The 18,647-nt window shown below is 42.7% G+C and overlaps 1 protein-coding gene across 2 annotated transcripts in view; it reads left to right on the top strand.

The window, feature by feature from the left end:
* Positions 1-18,647, top strand: part of stab1 (stabilin 1) — a 341,714-nt gene that overhangs the window by 158,127 nt on the left and 164,940 nt on the right. For both annotated transcript variants that reach the window (XM_072280942.1, XM_072280940.1), the window contains exons 27-31: positions 81-176; positions 346-393; positions 9,624-9,760; positions 15,905-16,016; positions 18,514-18,591. In XM_072280942.1, coding sequence (XP_072137043.1) covers positions 81-176; positions 346-393; positions 9,624-9,760; positions 15,905-16,016; positions 18,514-18,591 — 471 coding nt within the window. The remainder of the gene's footprint in view (positions 1-80; positions 177-345; positions 394-9,623; positions 9,761-15,904; positions 16,017-18,513; positions 18,592-18,647) is intronic.

Here is an 18,647-nt window from a genome sequence, read left to right as displayed (position 1 = left end):
TTTGTGCTTAATAAAATTGGTCACTTATGTAAAGAGTAATTTGACATCTTGCTAAGGAAGTTAATTGTTTCTACCTAAAGGCTGAATGTGAACGCACTGAGGATGGAAACCGGATGTGTACCTGCCCTGAAGGCTATGCTGGAGATGGGATTATGTGCTTTGGGGATATATTAACAGTAAGTAGAATAACAATTATGTGTATCCAACAATAATTCATTTGTTCAAAAGAACTGTTTAATGAAAACTTCCTTTTTTTTCCAAATTATTTTGGTCTCTTATTTGTATATATTTTTAGTATCGTCACTTATTTTGCCATTTTGAATTTTTTCTTCATTCATTTTAAAGGAGCTGGCATCAAGTGCATACTTTTCAGGATTTAATAACTGGCTCCAGGTATGTAACCAACTCACTACAAAGAGAAATACAGCTTGAATTTATTTTTTTAAAAAGTCTATATTGTTTTGTAGTTCCTTTCCTTTTTTTGTCCTTGTGTATGGATTTTTTGTTACTTATTTTAAGTATTAAAGTGACTTGCCATCTTTTGCTGAGATCCTGTCTTGTTGCAAGGTGCTAAGTGATATAGTTGTGGATCTCCCAATCTGTAAACTGCTGTCATTTATTCTTCCCCTTTGACCAAACCTCCCTGAGCCAGCTAGAGGAAAGTTGTACACTTCAGCCCAAGTGATGTGCATTCTGTCCATCCACTACAATCTATCCTGTATCCTGTCGCAGTCAAACTTTGCTCCATGCTAACCACTAATGAGGCAAAGGATAATCTCCATTAAAGTTTCTACTAAGACATCAAACACGATTTTTTGCTTTAAGCCACAATGAATAGGTCGTTTTATTATATAACAGGTTAAGAAAGTTTGCATAGTTGCTACGAGTTTTGTTGGAGACTGACTTGTCCTATTTACATTTCACTCACTGGTTTAGCTCATTTCCAACAGTACACAGAATCCCAAAAATATAAAGTCAAGATGGTGATAATTTATTAATGTATTTATAATCATCTTGTTTATCTATTTGTGTTTCTTTGTTGAATCCATCAAGTCCGAGTAAGCAAGGACAAATCAATTTATGTTGCCCCTGGTACATTTCATATAGCTGCATACATAATTATTAGCCCTTCAAGTCAGTCAGATTTTGGGACTATCATCTTGTATTTTCCTACAAATGAGGACAGCCTGATCGCTTAGTAGGACCACTGTGAATTTGAATAATTTGTTGGAGATAGATTTCCATTTTGAACAACTCAATTGGCAAATGAAATTTAATATGGAGAGCAGTGAAATTATACACTTTAGCAGAAAGAACGAGAGACTATATAAGCTAATTGGCACAAATCTAAAGGATGTACAGAAAAAGAAAGACCTGAGTGTTAATACACATTAAAATGGCAGGCTGTGTTAAAAGAATGGTTTGTGATTCAGTGATTCATATATCGAGTGCCAAAATTATGGAAATTATGGTGAACCCTTATAAAACCCAGTATGAGCACCAACTGAGCATTGTCTCAATTCTGCTCACCTAGCTTTAGAAAGGATAACAATGGTTTTGTAAAGGTACAGAAAAGATTTGATGGAATAGTTGCATGTAGAAGGGAAGAGGTCTGGTCACACGTATACAATACCATCAACACACATAAAAGTTGCTGGTGAACGCAGCAGGCCGGGCAGCATCTCTAGGAAGAGGTGCAATCCAGTATACAATACCATGTCCAGTTTAGCTAGGATAAGAGGAAGGAAACTGTTCCCTTTATTCAGCGTTGAGTAGCAGGAGTTAAAAATTCAGGGTACAAGTTACAAAGGAGAGGTGAGATTGAACTATTTTATTCATAAGGTATTTATAATCTGCAACACTGCACATGAGGATAGTAGAAAGAGAATCAGTTAGAATTTTCAGAAGAGAACTAGGGAGGCATTTGAAGAAGAGGCAATTGCAGTGGTGAAAAATGGGGGAAATGGAGAATTGTAGTGAAAAATGGAGGAAAAGAACCAAATAGATTTCTGTGTTAGGAACTGGTATAAAGCAGACTGGTTGAACAGCCTCCTCTTCCGTAACAATTCTGTGATCCTGTGATACACATGTGCATCAGCTGACCATCAAACTACAGACGGTGAGCTGGATGATTTTGTCCCCTTTGTTGAACAAATCCAATGACCCTAAATGTTAATTTCAGTGGATGCCTTTGGCAAACCTGCAGCCATCCCCACCTATTTCCGTGCATTTTTGAATATCTAATACTTTACTTTCAGGCACTAAAATAAATTCTGTTATGGTCTCCATTCTGTTATTGTATTCCTGAGAAAATTCTTGAAGTCTGATTTATGTACTCTAGTTTTATTTGTTACCCGGTCTGCCATCGTGACCATTGCTGTCGCTGATCTCTTGTAATAAATCAGCTCTGCAGCTTTTAACCAGAATCAAGTCCTGATTGAATTTCTTTTCCTAATGTTTTCTCAAGAAGTTACAAGAAAGCAAGTGTCCTATACATGAAATACAATAGTTGAATAGTTCCAGTTAATATCAGAGAATGTATACAATATACAACCTGAAATTCTCACTCTCCGCAGACATCCTCAAAACAGATGAAAACCCCCAAAGAATGAATGACTGAAAAAATGTCAGAACCCCAAAGCCCCCTGCCCCCTCCCATGTGCAAGCCTCCCCCCCACTTATTCCAGCATAAAGCATCAGCATTCCCACCACCCAACAGTAAAGCTTCAAAGAGAGACCATGATTTACAGTACATCAGAAACTAACTCTTCATTCCAACAATTCGATATCTGTCAGGCTCTCTCTCTCTTTAACAAGAGAGAGACGGATAGCGCTCCTTCCACAGCGACAGGGAAGACGGAAGTCACTGTTTCAATGTTACCATCTCTCTGAAGTATTGCTTTTTATTTTGAGTTCCCTGATTAAGAACTGGCAGCAAATTCTCCCTCATCATCAAAAGAGAGAGAGTGATTGATCCTGAGTGCTATGCCCTCTGACAGCCGCTCTCACTGTCTTCAATGTTCTGGCTCCCACTATGCTTAATTTTGCGACACCAGTGAGAAATTGTGTCCACGGAGGCTGTGAAAGGCACCCGACTTCAGGCTGTACCTGGATGTACTGAAAGACAGCCCCTTGGCAAACTCTAAGAACAGGAACATGCTGCTGTGCAGAACTGTAGCTTTTGGGTGCAGCTGTAGATCAAAGATCCCAATGGGACCCCAGCTGCCCTGAAAAGAAAAGTAGTGACATTAGATTAGTAAGAATTTAACTGTTTGACTGATTAGCTGGGAGCATGCGTACTCTGGTGCCTTCTCTAGCTTCGCCCACTGAATACAGAACAATGCTCTCAGTTTGAAACATAGAAAACCTACAGCACAATACAGGCCCTTCGGCCCACAAAGTTGTGCTGAACATGTCCTTACCTTCGAAATTACTAGGCTTACCCATAGCTCTCTATTTTTCTAAGCTCCATGTACCTATCCAAAAGTCTCTTGAAAGACCCTATCGTATCTGCCTCCACCACCGTTGCTGGCAGCCCATTCCACGCACTCACCACTCTCTGAGTAAAAAAACTTACCCCTGACATCTCCTCTGTACCTACTCCCCAGCACCTTAAACCTGTGTCCTCTTGTGGCAACCATTTCAGCCCTGGGAAAAAGCCTCTGACTATCCACGCGATCAATGCCTCTCATCATCTTATACACCTCTATCAGGTCACCTCTCATCCTCCGTCGCTCCAAGGAGAAAAGGCCGAGTTCACTCAACCTATTCTCATAAGGCATGCTCCCCAATCCAGGCAACATCCTTGTAAATCTCCTCTGCACCCTTTCTATGACTTCAACATCATTCCTGTAGTGAGGCAACAGAACTGAGCACAGTACTCCAAGTGGGGTCTGACCAGGGTCCTATATGGTTGTTCGTCCATCATTGACATCGATGAGGACCTCGACACCATTATGATGGTGTCGAGACTAGCGCGTGACTTGGATTTAAGTGAGGGAGAGTTGCGCAGCGTCAGCCTCACTCTCTCTTCCCAATTCCCATCTGGATCCAGTGGCAAGACAGAGTCGAGACGGCTGGAGATGGGACTAGGCGCAGTGGATGACCAGGATGTCTTCTCTGTCTTGTCCTGCTCTACACGTTCCACGACGCTTGCAGAGACCGCCTTCTTGACCGTTGGGCCTTCCACTGGTCTCGTCCGCTCAATCCGCCGGAGTCTGTCTTCACATGCTGGGATAGACAACTCTCTATCTCACCGAGGGTTTGAGACCCGTCGGCTACCCTCACCTGGTTTAGCCGGCTTGTCGAAGCCGTTGCCCGGGGTGTGGCTGCTGTCACATGCAAACAGCTACGGGGAGCCACAGGTGAGAGCTGAGTGCCAGGTGGGGACCAAAGGTGGACTAACCGCCTGAAAAGGACACGACATGTTCCCCCACCAGAGGTGCTACCCCTCCCGGACACCCCATACACCCCTGGGTCCTATATAGCTGCAACATTACCTCTCGGTTCCTAAATTCAACTTCACGATTGATGAAGTCTAATGCACCGTATGCCTTCTTAACCACAGAGTCAACCTGCGCATCTGCTTTGAGTGTCCTACGGACTCGGACCCCAAGTTCCCTCTGATCCTCCACACTGCCAAGAGTCTTACCATTAATACTATATTCTGCCATCATATTTGACCTACCAAAATGAACCACCTCACACTTATCTGGGCTGAACTCCATCTGCCTCTTCTCAGCCCAGTTTTGCATCCTATCAATGTCCCACTGTAACCTCTGACAGCCCTCCACACTACCCACAACACCTCCAACCTTTGTGTCATCAGCAAACTTGCTAACCCATCCATCCACTTCCTCATCCAGGTCATTTATAAAAATCATGAAGATTAAGGGTCCCAGAACAGATCCCTGAGGCACACCACTGGTCACAGACCTCCATGCAGAATATGACCTGTCTGCAACCACTCTTTGCCTTCTGTGAGTAAACCAGTTCTGGATCCATAAAGCAATGTCCCCTTGGATTCCATGCCTCCTTACTTTCTCAATAAGCCTTGCATAGAGTACCTTATCAAATGACTTGCTGAATCCATATACACTACATCTACTGCTCTTCCTTCATCAATGTGTTTAGTCGCATTCTCAAAAAATTCAATCAGGCTCGTAAGGCACAACCTGCCCCTGACAAAGCCATGCTGACTATTCCTAATCATATTATACCTCTCCAAATGTTCATAAATCCTGTCTCTCAGGATCTTCTCCATCAACTTAACAACCACTGAGGAGAGACTCACTGGTCTATAATTTCCTGGGCTATCTCTACTCTCTTTCTTGAATAAGGGAAAAACATCCACAACCCTCCAATCCTCCAGAACCTCTCCTGTCCCCATTGATGACACAAAGATCATCACCAGAGGCTCAGCAATCCCCTCCCTCACTTCCCACAGTAGCCTGGGGTACATCTCGAATGGTCCCGGTGACCTATCCAACTTGATGCTTTCCAAAAGCTCCAGCACATCCTTTTTCTTAATATCTACATGCTCAAGCTTTTCAGTCTGCTGCAAGTCATCAGTACAATCACCAAGATCTTTTTCCATAGTGAATACTGAAGTAAAGTATTCATTAAGTACCTCTGCTATTTCCTCCAGTTCCGTACATACTTTCCCACTGTCACACTTGATTGGTCCTATTCTTTCACATCTTATCCTCTTGCTCTTCACATACTTGTAGAATGCCTTGGGGTTTTCCTTAATCCTGCCCACCAAGGCCTTCTCATGGTCCCTTCCCTTCTGGCTCTTCTAATTTCCTTCTTAAGCTCCTTCCTATTAGCCTTATAATCTTCTAGATCTCTAACATTACCTAACTCTCTGAACCTTTTGTAAGCTTTTCTCTTCTTCTTGACTAGATTTATTACAGCCTTTGTACACCAAGGTTCCTGTACTCTACCATAACCTCCCTCTCTCATTGGAACGTACCTATGCAGAACTCCACACAATATCCCCTGAATATTTGCCACATTTCTTCCATACTCTTCCCTGAGAACATGTATTTCCTGTTTAAGCTTCCAATTTCCTGCCTGATAACCTCATAATTCCCTTACTCCAATTAAACGCCTTTCGAACTTGTCTATTCCTGTCTCTCTCCAATGCTATTGTAAAGGAGATAGAATTATGATCACTATCTCCAAAATGCTCTCCCACTGGGAGATCTGACACCTGACCAGGTTCATTTCCCAATACCAAATCAAGTACAGTCTCTCCTCTTGTAGGCTTATCTACATACTGTGCCAGGAAACCTTCCTGAACACAAATAATAAACTCCACCCCATCTAAACTCCTTTCTCCAGGGAGATGCCAATCGATATTTGGGAAATTAAAATCTCCCATTATGACAACTGTTATTATTACACCTTTCCAGGATCTGTTTCCCTATCTGCTCTTCAATATCCCTGTTACTATTGGGCGGCCTATAAAAACACCCAGTAAAGTTATTGACCCTTCCGTGTTCCTAACCTCCACCCACAGAGACTCAGCAGACAATCCTTCCATGATGTCCACCTTTTCTACAGCCGTGACATTATCTCTGATCAACAGTGCCATGCCCCCTCCTCCTTTGCCTCCCTCTGTCCTTTTTGAAACATCTAAAGCCTGGCACTTGAAGTAGCCATTCCTGTCCCTGAGTCATCCAAGTCTCTGTAATGGCCACCACATCATATCTCCAAGTACTGATCCACGCTCTAAGCTCATCTGCTTTGTTCACAACACTCCTTGTGTTAAAATAGACGCATCTCAATACTTCAGTCTGAATGCGTCCCTTCTCTATCACCTGCCTATCATCCCTCTCGCACTTGCCTACAAGCTTTCTCTATTTGTGAGCCAACCACCTCTTCCCCAGTCTCTTCAGTTCGGTTCCCACCCCCCAACAATTCTAGTTTAAACTCTCCCCAGTAGCCTTAGCAAACCTCCCGGCCAGGATATTGGTCTCCCTGGGATTCAGGTGCAACCCATCCTTTTTGTACAGGTCACATGTGCCTCAAAAGAGATCACAATGATCCAGAAATCTGAATCCCTGCCCCCTGCTCCAATCCCTCAGCCACGTATTTATCCTCCACCTCATTCTATTCCTATTCTCACTGTCACGTGGCAAAGGCAGTAGTCCCGAGATGACTACTTTTTAGATTACGAGAACACTCAGTCCTCTTTTATTGTCATTTAGAAATGCATACATGGATTAAGAAATGATATAATGTTTCTCCGGCGTGATATCACAGAAAACAAGACAGACCAAAGACTAACACTGACAAAACCACATAATTATAACATATAGTTACAGCAGTGCAAAGCAATACCATAATTTGATAAAGAACAACCCATAGACACTGTAAAGAAAAATAGTCTCAAAGTCCCGAGTCGATCAACTCCTGAGTCCCTGATGGTGGTGGCAAAAGGGGGAAACTCGCTGCCATAAATCTCCAGGCACCGACAACTTGCCGATACCTTGGAAGCAGCCGACCACAACCAACACTGAGTCCATCCATCCGAAAACTTCGAGCTTCCGAGCAGCCTCTCCGATACAGCCTCCCGAGCGCCATCCTCTGCTGAGCGCCTTCGACCTCTCCCCAGCCGCAGAAACATGCAAAGCTGAGGATTTCGAGGCCTTCAGCTCCAGAGATTCCGGTTACCACACTGTAGCAGCGGTAGCAAAGCAGACATTTCAGAAGTTTTCTAGATGTTCCGCTATGCACGCACGTCTGTCTCCATCAAATCAGGATTGTGTATGGTCCCCTACTTGACAGATAGCAGATATTCATCACCGGAAAGGCCATGCGCACTGTCGTCGCGCCATCTTCTCCTTTGTGGTCCTGCTTCTGAACTTCCTTCCTAACTCCCTGTAGTCTGTTTTCAGGAACTCTTCCCTTTTCCTACCCATGTCATTGGTACCAATATGTACCACGACCTCTGGCTGTTCTCCCTCCCACTGAGGATATCTTGGACACGATCTGAAACATCCTGGACCCTGACACCTGGGAGGAAAACTACCATCCGTGTTTCTTTCCTGCGTCCACAGAATCGCCTGTTTGACCCCTAACTATAGAGTGCCCTATCACTACTGCCTTCTTCCTTTCCCTACCCTTCCGAGCCACAGGGCCGGACTCTGTGCCAGAGGCACGGCCACTGTTGCTTCCCCCAGGTAGGCTGTTCCCGCCCCAACAGTACTCAAACAGGAGTACTTATTGTTAAGGGGGACAGACACGGGGGTACTCTCCAGTACCTGACTCTTCCCCTTCCCCCTCCTGACTGTGACCCACTTGTCTGTCTCCTGTGGCCCCGTTGTGACCACCTGCCTATAACTCCTTTCTATCACCTCCTCGCTCTCCCTGACCAGATGAAGGTCATCGAGCTACATCTCCAGTTCCCTAACACGGTCCCTCAGGAGCTGCAGCTCGACGCACCTGGTGCAAATGTGGCCGTCCGGGAGGCTGGTAGTCTCCAGGACCTCCCATATCTGACACTGAGCACAGAAAACCGGCCTCACACACATACTTCCTCCTTTCCGTAAATAACACCGGTAAACCTACCTCGCCTCATCCCATTACCGCTAAAGCCCGTTGAGCCAAGGCCCTATCACTCTACTGCCTCTCACTTCGCTGCCCACTCCTAACACTGCCCGTTGGATATGGTGGTCATCTTTTTAAACCTTTCGCGCTCTACTGGCTGACATCACGCGCCTGTGCAGTCTTGCCTCTCTTTTACCCTGAGCGGTAAAAACTGCCTTGGCTCCAAAAATCAGCCGTTCACTCGCAGCCTTCTAGCCTTCTTGCTCTTAGTTTGAGTAACACACAGAAAATGCTGGAGGAACTCAGCAGGACAGACAGCATCTACAGACATTTCGGACCAAGACACTTAATCAGGACTGGAAAGAAAGGGGGAAGAAGCTAGAATAAGAAGGTGGGGGGGGGGAAGGAGTACAAACTAGAAGGCGATAGGTAAATCCAGGGGCAGGAAGTAAGCCACATAGATGTGATAGGTGAAAAAGGCAAAGGGCTGAAGAATAAGGAATCTAGGAGAGGAGAGTGGTCCGCCAGAGAAAGGGAAGGAGGAAGAATGCCAGGGGACTTGATAGACATTTGAAGAGAAGAGTAGAGGTGGGAGGGAGCGCAAGTGTGGAATGGAAGAGGGAACAGGGTAGGGAGAGGGGGAAACATTTATGGAAGTTATAGGAATCAATGTTCATGCCATCAGGTTGGAGGCTACCCAGATGGAATATGAGTTGTTGCACCTTCAGCCTGAGAGTGGCTACGTCATGGCAGAAGAGGAAACTATTGGCCGACATGTTGGAATGGGAATGGAGTTTGGAATTAAACTGGTTATCCACTGGCAAATCTTGTTTTTGGTGAATGGAGCGAAGGTGCATTTCACATTAAGCACAGGGTTATATTGGGTAAAATTATATTACAGTTCATAAGGGGCTCTAACTTATTAATGGGAAAGGATTTTGAGTTTAAACATGAGAAGGTGACGTGAGTGAAGGTCAGAGTATAGGAATTAACCTTTGTTTGGAGAGAAAATTTTGTAGATCAGATGATGAAGTCTGAGATGCTTGCCATTTTTTCTTTTAAAACAGAAATTGCAGGAAGGAGTGGAAATCCCCGCAGGAGCTAATGTGACTGTTCTCGTGCCTTCAGAAGCAGCCATAGGCAATGTGGATAAGGCTGTAATAGAATCTTGGAAAAGTAAAGAGTACCTGCCAATGATAGTAAAGTAAGAGTTTGCCATTTTACTTAGCTTTGAAATTTCTCTGTTTGCTTTCCTTAACAGCTTAGCAAGTTTATCCAATGACTGATTGATCTCTACTGAGTAGATTGAAGGTATTTTAAATGTACAAATTGGCATCTTCTTTAAGATAAGGTACATTAGCACATATCAGAAAATTAGAGCACCTATTTTATGGTTCAGTTTCATGCAGCACATGTTATTTCATTGAGGGAACTCCATTGGAGGAAATAAATTATTAAGCTGGCAAAGCACACATTTTATCTGAGTTTATCCCACTGGCAAGGATTTCCATGTTCAAATTCAAGATTCCATGTGAAATTACATCAGTCACAAAATTGGAATGGACTCTTCTTTTACTTGCCATCAGATGTCCATGAAATAACATCCTATGTTGAGAATCCTTCACCCCTTACCAACCAAAATTGGACTTCCCATGTCAAGAGAATGGCTGTTGAATGAAACTCACAAAAAAGGAGGAAAGTATGTTAAAGGGCACCAAAGAGCTTTTTTTTTGTATTCTAACATTGCGCCAGCTTCATTGTGCAGTGACAAAGGTATTTCGATCATCAATGATTTTGGTCTTTTAACTATATGTACGTCAGTGCAACATAGCGTAATCTTTCCCTTACTGATCTTCCAGCGCGTTGTGACTGAGAGCATTTCACATTCCTGGGGACCACCCATGTGCATGAAACGTTGCCATATTTCATGTCCCTTAAGGTTTTCCTCCTCTCCATGTATTATGTAGCTGGTCTTGAGGTTGGCATGGGGAGAAGTCCTTTAAGATCTAAGTTCTTCCCATTGAAGAGTGTGAGAGCAGTGCAACATTTGCAAACACTTCATGCACAAGAAAACTTAATGCGTGACCAACACGTAGCGAGAGAATTACTATTTCTTGGTTGGAAATATAACAGTCTACTTTCAAAGAACTTCCAGTGTAGAGAGGTTACGATCTGGGATTTGCATTGTATGCAGTGATATTTTTTTGCACCTAAATTCAATTTCTCAGCAATGGTGCCACGTATTTTGAAGAAAGTATTTGTGATTTTTGCTTCTGCTCATTTTGCAATTGACGATGTTGTGAATGAGGTCACCGGAGAAAAGTACTGGCAGCTATGAAGCAGCAAAACAAGATACAGCAGGCATCGTATGGAGGCAACACAAATGCTGGAGGAACTCAGCAGGTCAGGCAGCATCTATGGAAACAAGTACAGACAACATTTTGGGCCGAGACCCTTTATCAGGACTGGAGAACAAAAAGGATGAGAAATCAGAGTAGGACGGTGGGGGGGTGGGGAGAAGAGAGGAAGACATATAAGGTAGTAGATGATAGATGAATCCGGGGGGGAGTGGAGGGTGAAGTAAAGAGTTGGGAAGTTGATTGGTGGAAAAGATAAAGGGCTAGAGAAGGGGAAATCTGATGGGAGAGGACAGAATGCCATGGAAGAAAGAAAAGGGGGAAGAGCACCAAAAGGAGGTGATGGACAGATAAGGAGACGAGGTGAGAGAGGGAAATGGTGAAGGGGAAGGAAGTCATTACCAGAACTTCAAGAAATCGATGTTCGTGCCATCAGGTTGGAGGCTACCCAGGCAGAATATAAGGTGTTTCTCATCCAACCTGTGTGTGGCCTCAACACGGCAGTAGAGGAGGCCATGGACTGACCTGTTGGAATGGGAGTGGAAAGTGGAATTAAAATGGGTGGCCACTGCAGATCCCACTTTTTCTAGCAGATGGAGTGTAGGTGCTCCCAATCACGGATACCTGAACTATACCTCTTCCTACCTTGTTACTTGTAAAAATGCCATCTCTTCTCTCAATTCCTCTGTGTCCACCACATCTGCTCTCAGCGTGAGACTTTTCATTCCAGAACTTCTTCCAGGAAAGAGGCTTCCCTTCCTCCAGCACCAATGCTGCCTCAACCATATCTCTTCCATGTTGCACACATCTGCCCCATCCTTCCACCACCCCACCAGGGATAGGGTTTCTCTTGTCCTCATCTACCACTCCACCAGCCTCTAGTTCTCCGTAACTTCTACCATTTCCAATAGGATTCCACCACCAAGCACATCTTTCCCTTCCCCACCCTCACTTTCTGCTTTCCCCAGGGATCACTTCCTGAGCAACTCCCTTGTCCATTCATCCCTCCTCACTGATCTCCCTCCTGGCACTTACCCTTGCAAGCGGAACAAGTGCCACACCTGCCCCTACATCTCCTCCCTCACTACCATTCAGGTCCCCAAACAGTCCTTCCAGATGAGGTGACACTTCACCTATGAGTCTGTTGGGAGTCATCTACCATTTCTGGTGCTCCCAGTGTGACCTCCTGTATGTCGGTGAGACCCAACATTGACTGGGAGACTGTTTCGCTGAGTATCTATGCTCCATCTGCTAGAAAAAGTGGTATCTCCCAGTGGCCACCCATTTTGATCCCATTTTTCATTTCCATTCCAACGTGTGAGTCCATGGCCTCCTCTACTGTTGTGATGAGGCCATACTCAGGCTGCAAGAGCAACACCTTGTACTCTCTCTGGGTAGCCTCCAACCTGATGACATAAACATTGATTTCTCCAGCTTCTGATAATTGCCCCCCCCCCGACCCCTTCACCATTCCCTTTTTCCCTTTCCCTCTCTCACCTTATCTCCTTACCTGCCCATCATCTCTTTCAGGTGCTCCTCCCCCATTTCTTTCTTCCATGTCCTTCTGTCCTCTCCTATCAGATTCCCCCTTCTTCAGCCCTGTATCTCTTTCACCAATCAGCTTCCCAGCGCTTTATCTCACCTGTCACTGCCCTCCTCGTCCCTGGTTTCACCTATCACCTATGTTTCTTCCTCTCTTCCCCCCCCAGCTTCTTACTCTGACTCCTCATATTTTATTTCTCTCCAGTCCTTATGAAGGGTCTCGGCCCAAAACATTGACTGCACTCTTTTCCATAGATGCTGCCTGGCCTGCTGAGTTCCTCCAGCATTTTGTGTGTTGCTTGGATATCCACATCTGATGATTTTCCCATTTGTGATCAAGCATCATATGGAGATGATTTTGGTTGAAGGGTCTGCCTATGCCAGCACTACACACATTTTATGTGCTGAACATCAAAGAAAATTCCGCATTTACAATGTTTTCTTTGAAACCACGCACAAACTTCACAAACTTCTTGATTTGCAACCACAACACAGATATTTAAATTTGATCAGCATTGTCTGGTCTGTGATTCATGGCTTTTAGGAACCTATTGTTCATTTAAATTAAGTCTACAACTTACGTTCAGGCTACGTCCACACTACGCCGGATAATTTTGAAAACGAAGCTTTTTCTCTTCGTTTTGACCCTCCGTCCACACTAAAGCGTCGTTTTCATCCCCTGAAAACGGAGATTTTCAGAAACAGTCTCCAGAGTGAATAAATCTGAAAACGCCTAATATCGGAGAGATTTAAAAACGCTGTCATGACAACGCCACAACAACAATGTTTTTTCTGCTTCTGCTTGGCACTGCGCAAGCACTGCCGGACGGCTGTTATAACGCGCAGTCGGTGTGAACGGCGTGAGAGTTAAATTGTAAAGTGAGCTTGTTTGACTATTTAAAAACGCTGTCATGACGTGCCGGAACAGATGGCGGCAGCGCGGCATTTCGTTGTTTTCTTGAACACAACCCCCCACAGAACCTAACAATTTCAGAACAGGTGGCAACGAGACTGAAGCCAGAAGAGTTAGAAATGTACTCACCAAATACTTTGACCCATAGCTTACTGAATAAATAAATATACTCACTTTGCCCTGTTTTCTGTCCTTGCTTGTATGAAGGTGCTTTACCTATTTATGAAAGTACTTCTCTGAGAATAGATGTGTAACAGCCTAACGTAACATTGTATGGAAATGTAATGCTGATGCAGACATGTTTTACACATTTAACAAGGTGCTTTATTAATGCAACAGAGTTAGTCAGATTTTCAAAGTTCGTCGTCAGCCGGGTCATACTGTCTGTGAACTCCCTGTTGATTGCCTCCATTTGCTCCAGTATTTGTTTTTTTTAGTTTTAAGTCCTCCTGTGCGATAGCCAAGAGCAATTCCTTTGAAGTTTTTCTACTCTGTAACTGGACAAACGCGCACCAAGTATACCGTTTCCTCTTTGCTTGTTTTCTGTGTGTCCTGCGCATGCCCAGTAGAGGAGATTCGCCCAAATATCCATGTTAGTGTGGACAGAGATATTTTGAAAAGCACTTAGTGTGTACGCCTGTCGTTTTTACTCGAAACCGGCGTTTTCAAAATTATCCAGCGCAGCGTGGACGTAGCCTCAGATTTGAAGATTGGTAGCTGAGAAGTCATTTGCTAACTGTAAAAATGCTAAACCCAAACATCACTCTAACAGATGCTATTAACACATTGATAGTTTTCTGCATTTTGTATATTTTCAAGTATTTCTTATGATGGAAGGGCTGAAACTTGCCATGCTGTGTGTGTGAAAAATACATGTATTCTTTGATTTATAAAAGGATTATGTTCCAGGAAAACATTTAGTTAAGCAATTTTTTAAGATACTAGGAAAATTTTGAACTAAATATATTAAGAATAAAAACTAATTGGGGAACTATGTGGTTCAAATACTTGGACAAGGTGTGGCAATGTATAGTACTGGTTGATTAAAACAGTCAATTAAATTGTCAATCAGTGAAAACTTCTACAATTAACCTGCTTCACTCCCCATTCATATAAGTTTTGTGGATTCAGAACTTAGATTCCCAAATAGTACAAGGATTCTGTTGACAGTTTATAAATTGTTGCTGACATCCACATGAATGAATTAGATTAAACCTTTTAATGTAGAATGTTTTGTAGACAAACTGACTATGCCAGTACAGTAAAGGCTGTTTCAAACAAAAGATTCACTGTTCTAAAAGGAATACCTGTTCATGCAACCATGTAATTGACATAAGTATCGAAATAGTTACAGCCTTGATGCAACAGTAACCTTCACAGACCTATTCACACATTTAAAATCAAATTATCCTTGCAAAGCCACTTAGTATTTGTTGCTGAAATTTATAGATTAGTGAGCAAGACATTTTGAGTAAAACATTAGAGAGAATGTAATTTAGCCATTGTTTTATCATTTTAATGTGCATAATTTTTCTTTAGGCTAAGAATTTGCATTAATTGTTAAGTGAAATATAAAATCACTTACAGTCATGTAAGTAATTTACATCAGAGGGAACCACTTCTTCCCCACCACCATCAGATTTCTGAATGGTCTGTGAGCCAATATACTAATAATAAGGCATCCGTTAGTCTTGCGGGTCCATGGATCTGCGCCTGGAAAGTCTTCATTCTCCAGGGCACAGGCCTGGGCAAGGTCGTATGGAAGACCGGCAGTTGCCCATGCTGCAAGTCTCCCCTCTCCACGACACTGATGTTGTCCAAGGGAAGGGCATTAAGATCCATACAGCTTGGCACCAGTGTCATCGCAGAGCAATGTGTGATTAAGTGCCTTGCTCAAGGACACAACACGCTGCCTCGGCTGGAGCTCGAACTCACGACCTTCAGGTCGCTAGTTGAATGCCTTAACCACTTGGCCAGGTACCCACTAACCAATATAATAATAATAATACTACAACAACAACATTGACTCAGGCCTAGGGGGCTGGCGTTAGGCAAATCAATAAACACTACCTCATTATTCCTTTTTCTGTTTTATCTGTTTAGTATTTTGCAGTAATCCTATGTCTTTACATTGTACTGCTGTTGTAAAACAAGTTTTATATCATATAAGACAATAATAATAAATTTGCTTCCAATGAAACAAACAGCTGTCTGCATGATTTAAAGCAACAATTCACAGTGGAAGGGTCAGCATTTCAGTACTCTCACTGAATGGGTCCTGACATGGCGCTTCAACCCAAAATATCTGCAATTCCTTCCCTTCCTCCTCCTCCCTGTAGCTGCTTACACTGACAAAACAATTATATTGTTCACTGAAAAAGGCGTAAGACTCCTTCTAGTTCAGTGCTAATTGCTTTGAAATGTTTTACTGGTGTTTTGGGCTCTCATAGATGTAATCTTGGTTACGTCTCAGAAGGGAAAACAAAGCACACAAGAAGCTTTGCAACTGCGTAATTCTAGTACTTGGTACCTTTAGGTCACATTTCATTATGGGTGGACTTACCATTGATGACTTGAAAGAGTTCGAAGGACACAACTTATCAACAATGAACATATTTATCAGGTTGCCAATCGAGAATGAGAATGGGGTGAGCAAATGATTTTTTTGCATTTCATGTTTAACATATGATTAGTTTGTAGCTCTTTCCATGAAAGACAATAAGGTATTATCTAGCCACACTGTGCCCTCTCCCCAACAATCTCCCCACACTTCGAGCTCTCTGACATACTTCAGTCACTTTAAATTGAGCAGAGTAACTTTCACAGTTTATGGACTGTGAGTGCAGTAGAATCTGGCATTTGATAGACTAATGATGACTCAGTGGAAAGATTCCATTGCCTGACATGACTATGCCTACTGTGAGTTTATATTTATTCTTATGTTTGTAGTAACCGCTATAGCTGCATAGAGACTGGCACTTCACAGAATTAGCGTGTTTTAAAATTTTCAGTATTCATTTTAGTGAATATGGTTAGTTGTTTAATTGCCCACTTGCAATAACCGTATCTGAAATTTACTCAGTGCAAGCCTAGTATAGTGAAAGGATGCTGTTTGTTGTATGGGTTTAATTTTTGCAAACAACACAAACTGCTTTGTGGAGCCTAAAACAACATGAATTATAATTTTGTGAGTTTAGCAGCACATATATATCCTACAGTCTTCTTAACTTTTACCTTTCTTTCCATGCATTCTCCTGAGTACTACTTGTGCCAAGAAACTGTTCCTGTCAGGAATCTTCCCATGATACTTCCTAGTTCCTGATATGGGCTAACCTGTGTCTTCTATTATTAAAAAGTTTGCAAGTATTCCTGAATGATTAAATTGTAATAAGAAAGAATTTTGACAGTGCAGAATATGACAGAAGTTAAACTACTCCACAATTTTTACTATGATATATTTTGCTGAAAGAGGATTTGCTGTTTGTATGGGTGACTGATTCATTTGAACTGTGAATGTAATTGAACTTGGAATCTAATCAGAATCACATTAATCCATTGGGAAGATTCCACTGGCTGACGTGACTGCCTTATCTGGCTGTATACATTTTGATCAATTGCATGCAGTTTATAGTTGCTCAAATGTTTATGTTAAACCTGGTTGTTGTATTTCATGTTTCTGAAAGGTTTGTGGGTCACAATATAAATAAGTTTTAATTTTTGCAGGATTTATTTCAGCAGTTTCATTTCCTTCATGAAAACATCGAGCCAGCAATGAGCTCTATGAGAATTTTTTTGTGTATCAGAAGCCCTCATTAATTACTAGTGCCTATCCTATAATGTTTATCAATTACAGGTCTTTAACTGCCGTAACTCACCATCACTATTTATTGGAAATCTTTCGGAATGAAGTAGTGAAAAATAATTCCACTTCTTGTTGTTCTTAAGACATGAAACACCTGAAATTTCAGGGACCACCCTCCCCCAGTGAAAACTGATCCAAGTAGAATTCCTGGCTGCCCACTCCTGAAGAGGAAGATCCCACTTTGAACTGTGTGGAGATTTGAGTGAGGTTGCAAGGATAATTTCATGACACACAGTCTAGAACAGTTCTGCTGAATCTTTGTTGGGATGACAATTAAAGCTGCCCCTGACCAGCATAAATCAACCCTTAGTTTGATAGAATTTGGAGGGTTTCCTTGGAGCGTCTCAGCTGGCATGAATTAAGAGCATAAAGGGCATTATTCCCCGAGAAATACTCCAGCTGCCCTCTAGTTTAACGAGGCAAGGTGAATATTTAGTTGTACTCCTCTCTATCTGAACCCACGTCCTTTCAATGTGTTCCGCTATTTTTACCTCATTCTGTCCCGTGCCATATGAATTTAAAATATAGGGCTCATTTTGTCCTTCATTGTCCAGTCAAGGAACTTCACAAAGTTACATCTGTGCTGCAGGAGGACCTTCTGATGCTAAAAGACGAATTCTTGTTCTCCCAGTGTACATTGCTGTAGCCCTTGCACTTTACCTGTCTATCTGCACCGTACTTCCTCTGGAACTGTGAAACTATATTCTGCATTCTGTTTCCTTCCTTATTACCTGGATGAAGTTGCGCATGGAATGGTCCATCTGAGCAGCATACAAACAAAAGGTTTCCACTGGTACATGAGGCAGTAATAAATCAATATATGTAACCAACCTTGGGGCAAACCAGACCTTCACTGCTCCAGGACTGAAACCTTCATGGCACTAAAACTTCTCCACTGCTGCTCCCCTTTTCACCAGATACACTGCCTGTTAGGGTTAGGGAACTTGCTCTCAGTTTCTGGCCCATGGGAGTAGGTTATGCTTAGCATAATGAGCATGGCCAGCAAACCATGCAAATAAATCTACTTATGTTTGAAAAATACAGCTGAGTGCAGAGAGGATTTAAATTAAACCAGCCCTGTGATGGAACTGGATAAGATACCAGATCAGCCCTTAAAATATAGTTAAATTGAAAAAATTAAAGACAACTCGACAGTTGGTTCTATGGTCTTTATATTATCATTTCCTTTTGGTGTTGTAAAGGAAATAGTGGAATTGATAACTTTGATCTAATTTGTCATTTCAGAATTATAAGGAGTTGAAACATTCATTTGTCTTTCTTAGAGTCTAATCATTGGAGGAGCAAGAATTGTAACGCCTAATATCCCAGCTGTGAATGGCTACATCCATATTATTGATAAGGTACGCTCTTTACCCATGAAGTTGTATTAGCTTTCAATCACTTAATATAGAATTTG

Source organism: Mobula birostris, chromosome 16 (genome assembly GCF_030028105.1).
Source record: "Mobula birostris isolate sMobBir1 chromosome 16, sMobBir1.hap1, whole genome shotgun sequence".
In the NCBI taxonomy this organism is placed as follows: Eukaryota; Metazoa; Chordata; class Chondrichthyes; order Myliobatiformes; family Myliobatidae; genus Mobula; species Mobula birostris.
This window is presented reverse-complemented; position numbering and strand designations above follow the sequence as displayed.